Source organism: Gavia stellata, chromosome 8 (assembly GCF_030936135.1).
Source record: "Gavia stellata isolate bGavSte3 chromosome 8, bGavSte3.hap2, whole genome shotgun sequence".
NCBI lineage: Eukaryota > Metazoa > Chordata > Aves > Gaviiformes > Gaviidae > Gavia > Gavia stellata.
Window position 1 is genome coordinate 25645486 of NC_082601.1, and position 7453 is coordinate 25652938.

The 7453-nt window shown below is 54.4% G+C and overlaps 1 protein-coding gene across 1 annotated transcript; it reads left to right on the forward strand.

The window, feature by feature from the left end:
* Positions 1 to 3346: 3346 nt before the first annotated feature.
* On the forward strand, positions 3347 to 5348 carry LOC132317408 (homeobox protein Hox-D1-like). The gene is made up of 4 exons (XM_059820561.1): positions 3347 to 3612; positions 3709 to 3779; positions 3917 to 4134; positions 5343 to 5348. The coding sequence occupies exons 1-4, from the start codon at positions 3347 to 3349 to the stop codon at positions 5346 to 5348; spliced, it is 561 nt and encodes a 186-aa protein (XP_059676544.1).
* The last annotated feature ends 2105 nt before the right edge of the window (positions 5349 to 7453 follow it).

Here is a 7453-nt window from a genome sequence, read left to right on the forward strand (position 1 = left end):
GATCTTTGTAGTTAGTCCAATGCACTGGGAGAGCAGAGGTCCCTGACCCAGGCCTGGTGAAACTGCCCCAGGGGTCAGCCAGGAAAGGGGAGCTTGTGGCAGGGAAATATCAATGGCAGAGGGAAACACACCTTCCTCAGGAAGAGCACGAAGTGCCCTGCGCACCAGAAAGGGCCGTGCTTGTGCTGGAGCTGAGTCTGGCTCCCCGGAGCAGCAGGACGATTCCCTGTCTTTGCCCTGAGGTCTCTGGACATCCCTGGTTTTATTCACACTTTACAAATAAACTCCCCAGAGCTTCTCCTCCTTCTTCTCTGACAGCCTTCCTCCCAGCTGCCTTTGATGGTTTGCCTGTGTTAACAGGGCCACTGCTTAAATCTCCAGTGTTTGCTTACCTCTCTTTGGGATGCACACTCACACCCCGGCTGTCTCCACACCATGGATGTACATCCCCACGTACTGCTGAGAACCAGCTCTCCCTGGCTGGCAGTGTCATGGCAGCAGAGGGGCAAGGACAAGGTCATGCTTAAAGCAGACCTTCCACATAATTTTCCTAAGGGCTGGAGAGGGATCTGTTGAACCTCCTGTGTGTTAGTTATTGTGACAAGCACAGACGATGGAGGCTTGCTCCAGAGAGGAAAGGCAACATGCTGCAACCTCAAAGTAGTCCCTGTGGTTCAGGGCTGCCATTGCTTTCAACACATGCACTGCTCAAGCAGCCTCCCTGGAGCACTGCTGGTAAGTGTCTGCACCCAAGAGGGTTTGGGGCTTTTTGGCTGGGCTTGTTCCTTCATCATGTCTTAATGGTGAGTGCCTCAGGCTTTGCAGTAGCCCACATGTTTCCAGAAGCTTGGTGGCACGGGGGTTGGTTTGGTCCATTGTTCTCACAGAGGTTTCTGCCCCAGCAGCTCCCCTGGCTTGTGCCATCACTGCACTGCTTGCACAGATGTCCCTAAACCTCCCAGCCATTCTCAAATTGCCCTTGACAGCATCACATTCCTCCCACTCTTCCTTTTAACCCACTTTTCTTCTTCCTCCTTTGACTTCCAAGGACTCTTTCCCATCAGATCTCTTGCAAAAAAAACCCAGCTGTAGTTGCTCAACTTCATATTACTGGGACTTAGCTATTAAAGTCTGAACGCTGTGAAATTCAGGAGCGTAGAAAACGGCATCCGTCTCAAAAGCCAGAGCAACAACAAGAGATGCTTTGCCTGTGTTTAGGCACTGATTTCTGCTTTCTTCATCCTTGAAGAGTCCTGCAAAAACAAGCAGGTAACAAACAAGAAACTCGGTAACAGAATCCAGCTGGGTGAATGGAAAGATCGTATGTTGATGTGAACATGGACAGCTCTTCTAGCATTTAAAACACAGCTTTAGGTGTAATTAAACCAGTTGTGTTATGCAAACAGAGGACTGAAGTAAAGCAGCAGCCCTCCTCTGGAGCCAGTGCTGTTTGCTTCACTGCGGGCAGGAGTTTTTACAGCAGGGGAGACTGAAGAGCACAGATGCTCTCCTGCACGGACAGACTTTCTCTGCTAAAGAGAAAGCCTGGTCTTCCCAGGCTTCTGTTTTGTCAGAAGATGACATTTTCCAAGCTGCTCTGATTGCCGTGGGTGTGCTGAGCAAGTTTGTATCATCCAGAATTTAACCCCTCCCTCAAAATGCAGGTTTCCTGACAAGATGTATTTGATTTAAACTGTTCTTCTAATTTACACCTGCATCCTCTGCAAATGAAAACGTAGGTGATAACCCATTATTAGTGCAGCAGGGTAGCGCAGCCCAGAACAGTGAACAAGTCTGTGAACATCACTGGTCGGAGCCCACATGCAGGGATGCGCTCCTGTGTCATTGCAGGCTTGTGTCTCCCTGTCCCAGGGATGTATCCTTTCAGGGCGTCTGCAGAAAAGAAAACCAGGCCTGCTCTGAACCATCAGATGGGTGTAACAGTGGGGCAGCTGAGGCTGAGCTGCAGAGCACAAGTCCCCATGGGAAAGAGTTGAGACTGAGTCAGTGAAATGGTCTGATTGCGTCTCCCCACGGTGTCCGTTCCCTGCCACCAGCCCAGCCCTCTGAAATCCACATAAGACCGAGTGGAATTTTTCCTTCTCTGGGGATCCTGGTTGCCCTTGGGTGGTTGGCACCATGTCTGGTCCTCACAAAATTTGTGGCCTCTTCCTGACCACAGTGAGCAGCACTTTGGCCAAGAGCTTGTAGAGCTCTTTGGGCTGTTGAGTGGAGGGCATGGGATGATGGATGAAGGCATTTCAATTTCATGCTTTTATTTAGAAATAAAATAATTTTTTTTTCATAAGGTACCACCCTTGCATTTCCCAGCTTAGTCCACATCCACCTCCTAAGACTTAGAAGGTTACATGTCTAATTAGAAGTGGCATAGCCCTTCTTTGTGTTCCTTGTCTGTCCAGTCCCACGTCGCCACAGCTCAAGTGTGCTCTGCCCAGAGCACCCTTTTGCTGTTCTGAACTGCATTGACACATGGTTATCAGCTGACGAGTTGGATGAAACCCATCATTATCCAAATCAAGCGTATGTGTAGCTCAGACTGGATGGTCAAGCATCACTTGGAGCCTTTTAGAGAAAGACCATTGCTTTTGGAGTCCAGGCTTCACATCCTCCAGGCTTGTTCCTGTCCCCTGCCGTTCCGGGGGGATGAAAACCAAGAGACAGAGTTGGAGGGTTTGGCTGGGCACTGCACCTTGCTGCACTCTCTGCCAGATGCAAACGCTCAGTAAATTATGCCGAATCGCCAAGGGAAAAATGAAAGCCCATTAACGGGGTGAGCCCGGGGATTCACTTTTGAGAGGCTGCAGAGCACTTATCTGATGGAGTGAGACCATTAAGGGCCGCGAGGTGCAGCAAGCCCCCCCTCCTCCGGGTGCGGACAGCCTGGGGGTGCCTGCGCAGCCCGCCGCGCCCCCGCCTGCTCCCCCGGGCTGCGGGGGCTCCCGCGGGAGCCTGCGGGGGCCTGGCCGGCAGCGGGGCAAGGGGAGGGGGCGGAGCTGCCCGGGGACGGGAGCTCGGGTAGCGGGAAAGCGCCGGTCACCCACCCTCCGAACTCCGGCAAGCGGCTCCGAAGTGCGCGGCGGCTCCGGCGAGTCCAGAGCGAGCGGCCAGGGGGGTCCCGGGACAGCTCGGGAGGGTGCCCACCCACAGCCCCAGGCCGGTCCTGGGCAGCCGGGTGTGGGCAGGGGAGCTGGCGGCGCCCGGGACCCCCGGTGCGGGCTCCCCCGGCCGGGCTCCCATTGGCCGCGGGGCGGGACGTGCCGCCCCGCTCCCGGCCCTATATTAGGGCAATATAGCCCCGGCGGGGCGCGGCGCTGCCCCGCGGGCCATGGATCTGGGGTACTTCCCCCTCGCCTTCCCGCCCGGACTGGGCCGCGGGACCCCGCAGCCCCCCTACCCCCGGCGGGGGGACGGCGCCTTCCTGGCGCTGGGCACCGCGCCCGGCGCTGCGCCCCCCCCGCCCCCTGCCTGCGCGGGGTACGCGGCCGCCCCCCCCGCGGCGCCGGGCCCCGGCTACCGGCCGACCCGCGGAGCCGGGCCGCCGGGCTTCGCCACGTCCATCTTCCCCGGGAGCGGCCGCCCGCCGCCGCCGGAGCCCGGCCGCCCCTGCCCCTGCCCCGGCGCGGGCGGCGGGGGGCTGCGGCGGCACTCGCCCTGCCCCGGGGCCGCCCCTGCGCCCGGCTCCCCGGCCCCCGCGGCGGCCCCGGCGGCGCCCCGCACCTTCGAGTGGATGCGAGCGAAGCGGAGCCCGCCCGGGAGAAGTGAGTGGGGCGGCGGCGCGCGGGCGGGGGCTGCTCTCATCCCGGCTCCCCTCTGCCCCCCTCCTGCCCCGGCCCCGACCCCCGCCCCGCTCCCTTCCCCGGCCCCCGCTGAAGCGCGGTGTTTTTCGGCGTTGCAGGCGGCGCGGCACCGTGCGGGGGGGAGCCTCCCGCCTGCCCCGCACGCACCAGCTTCAGCACCCGGCAGCTCACGGAGCTGGAGAAGGAGTTTCACTTCAGCCGGTACCTGTCGCGGGCCCGGCGCCTGGAGGTGGCCCGCTCGCTGCGCCTCCGCGACGCCCAGGTGAAGGTCTGGTTCCAGAACCGCCGCATGAAGCAGAAGAAGCGGGAGCGGGAGGCGCTGGCCGCCCCCGCCGCCGCGCCCACGGGTGCCCCGGGCGGCCCCGCGTGAGGCCCCGCCGCCCCCCACGGAGGGCTCTGCCGGGGGCGTCGGGGCTGGGCTGGGAGCTGCGGCCGGGGGGGCACCCGGGGTGTCCTTTCAGGCGGGACCGCGGCGATGCTGCTCCGCTGTTTTTTCTGTTGCGACTCACTACAGTTTTATTTATGAGGATTCGGGGAGAGGTGCCAGCCCGAGACGCTGCTGCTGCTCGATGTCGGGCCGGGCCGAGAGAGCGGGCTGGCGCAGCTGGGAGCGAACGGGGACTGCCGCTGCCCCCGGGCAGAGCGGAGAGCAGCTCCGCCAGCTCCCCTGGATCCGCGGGGCGGGGGGTGCACGGGGGGGCTGCCCCAAGCTCCCGACCCCGTCTTCGTTTTGCATTTAGAGAGAGAGATCCGCAGGCTCAGGCAGAGTTCATGGAGAAGAGGGCGAGAAACCCCGAGAAGGCAGAGCAGAGCAGATCAGGGAAAACTTCCTCTCACGGGAAGGGGCAGCGATGGTCACTGCTACCAGTATGAGTCCAAGATTCGCTTTTGAAAAAAGGTGCCCTTGTCTTCTCCTCTACCTTTCGCAAAATTTCTGCAAAAAAAGAGGCTGTTAATGCTTGTATTTATTCCTCATTCGTTCTCATCTCTTTTCCTGATGTGGCTGATTTAGTCCAAAACCTGTTTAGTAACTGTGAGGGAAGATTTTAAAAGACATAAAGTCTTAAGAGGAGCACCTCTTCCCTTTCAAACTGCAGAGGTGCTGGGATTTTCCTTGTGGAGGCTCTGGGCTGCCTGGGATGGGCCAGCAGCTGCTCTGCTGGCTCCCAGCACCTCTCGCATGTGCCTGGGCAAGGACAAGACAATGTAAAGCCTCTTACAGCATCTAGGGCCAGACTCCCACATCATCCAGCTCTCCCAGGCTTGATTGTATCTTATGGTTAAAGAAATGCACCGTATTAAACCAGTTTGCAACAAATCTTACCACATGCAAAACCTCAAGAGCTGTTAAAGTGAGGAAAGATGCTTGGGTTTGACCACAGACCTCTGCCAGCAAAAGACCAAGAGGATTCCTGGGTCTTTTATTTGGGGTACTTGCTCAAAAAAGGTGACAACGACAGATTACCCTATACAAGTGCAAAATTCACCAGTGATCCTCACTTCTCCCAATTTCGTCTTTCCCAGAGATAAAGTAACAGTGTCAAAGCTGACAAAGGAGCCGAGTTCAGACTCTTTTCCTGCCTGTGACTGGGAAAGCATAACAGCAACGCGGAGAGGAATGACATCTGGATTTACGGGAAGGTGATTTTATTTATTTGTGGGCCAAAACGATTTTGGACAATTCTCTCTTTGCTCTGGATTTTTGCTGGGTGTTGGACTTTGGGGTGAAGAACAAATCGCAGCACCAGGGGAGATGGATCTCAGGGGACCTGTAAGCGCTAGGTCCCTGTCTGGAAGCTAGCCCCAGACACCAACAGCTGTTGGCCTTTGTTAGATGCTTGCTGGGCAAAAGAAACACAGAGAGAAGATGAAGGTGGGTGTCTCAAATCAGAAAGTCCGCAATGTAGAGGATACTTACTCTTCGTAATACCTTCCATTCCCTAAGGTGGCCCTCTGCTTACAGGCTCTCTTACGAAGACTTTTCTTCTGCTGAGGGACTGGGAAGCCACTGCCGATGGCAGCTTCAGCAGGGGTTGGTGGGAGCCCTGGGAAAGAGCGTGCTCCCAAAAGCCAGGCAAATACGTTGGGATGAGGCTGCGGCAGCAGGCCCACGGCTGAGCGGGGGCAGGAGGCCTCCTTGGCAAGGAGACAGGTGCCCCTGCAGCGAGCATCTGAGGGAGGGGACCTCCCAAGACAGAGGCGTTTGGTTACACATCATATCCCGACTGTACCTGGAGAGTACAATAAAGCTAGAGGCTCGCGGTTGTGCATGCACACAGGGACGTTTTTGTTCTGTATGCGGTGTTGCGGTTCACGTCCCACTGGCTGATTCACTTCATTGGTTATCACTGAAAAATTCTCAGGACTGAAGTACTCGTGTGAAACCAGTAGCAACCAAAATACGTGGTTTGCAGTTCCTTATTAAAGTAATGACACCAAACAAGTGTTTATACTGCAGGCTGATCATTCATTAAAAATAGGAAATAGTACTTCTGCCACCTGTTTTGAGAAGACGCTACTTAACGCAGAATAAAGCAAAATCTGGTGAAATTCAAGGAAATCAAATTTGTTTTGCAAACTGAATATTAAAGGCAAGTCAACTACTAACCAATCCTTTTCAGCTGCTTTTGAGGTACATTTTTACCAAGTCTCCTGTTAGCGTTCCTTGTTTTTTTAAACAACAAATAAGCATAGACATGTAGCCAGAATAACCCATCTCTCTAAGAGCATATGGTTCACACACAAACTTTAGAAAACAGCTGTGTTTTCAGTTGCCTCCAAATTTGTCACATGTCTATGGGGTTGCCGGTTTGTCAGCCTTTTATTTTCCTAATGATTTTGACATTTGTGCTAGGCACTTCAGGCCAGAGGAACGTTTCCCACACTGTTGGCATGCTCCTGCGCTACCAACGTAGAAAGAAAGATTCTCATTGATGTCAGTGGTGCTGGATCAGGCCATTAGAGCACACTAAGTCTTTTATAATGAATGTTTTCATGCCGTATATGTTCCTGAATAAATAAATACAGGTGCCGGCCTTGTAGCAGTGCACAGTTCTGTATCCATCAAAGTGACACAGCCTGAATATATAGAGATTTACTGGCAAATTAAGATGAAACCTTACAACTTTTTTATGGCAGTCTGAATCAATTTGCTGTTATGAACACAACTATATTCTGTCTTAAGAACCAGTACTTAGTATTAAGTGTAATTTCTGCTCACATGACAGGGCCAGTTTAATAGGATCTTTCTTCTTCACAGTTTTAGCTGTATGAGGATTAGATACTGCTCCTTTGCACTGTTCTGTCAGCAAGATACCCAAAGCAAGGAGCTAATGCAAGTCATGTGCCAATTCCTGAATAAATAAAAATGCCGTGATATACATGGGTGCACACATGTGACAAATAGATGATAGATAAGGTCTAAGATTCACTCATTTAATGTTAATCCCAAGAGTTGTGTCTCACACATGTTCAATTTGATGCCTAGCAGTTGGAAACAGGTTTTAGGTTAGGCAGATCAAGGTAAGAGCACAAGCTGCAGTTCTCACCGCGATCGGAACAAAATGTTCCAGACTTGCCTCAGTAGATTCTCACCACCATATAATTTATCAAAAATTATGAAAATACTATTTCCT

Bases quoted from the DNA above. Each gene is read 5' to 3' on its own strand.
- LOC132317408 (XM_059820561.1), top strand. From the start codon at position 3,347: ATGGATCTGGGGTACTTCCCCCTCGCCTTCCCGCCCGGACTGGGCCGC. The intron at 3,613-3,708 runs GCCCGGCCGCCC...CGGCTCCCCGGC, and splicing joins GGCCGCCCGCCGCCGCCGGA to CCCCGCGGCGGCCCCGGCGG. The intron at 3,780-3,916 runs GTGAGTGGGGCG...TCGGCGTTGCAG, and splicing joins GCGGAGCCCGCCCGGGAGAA to GCGGCGCGGCACCGTGCGGG.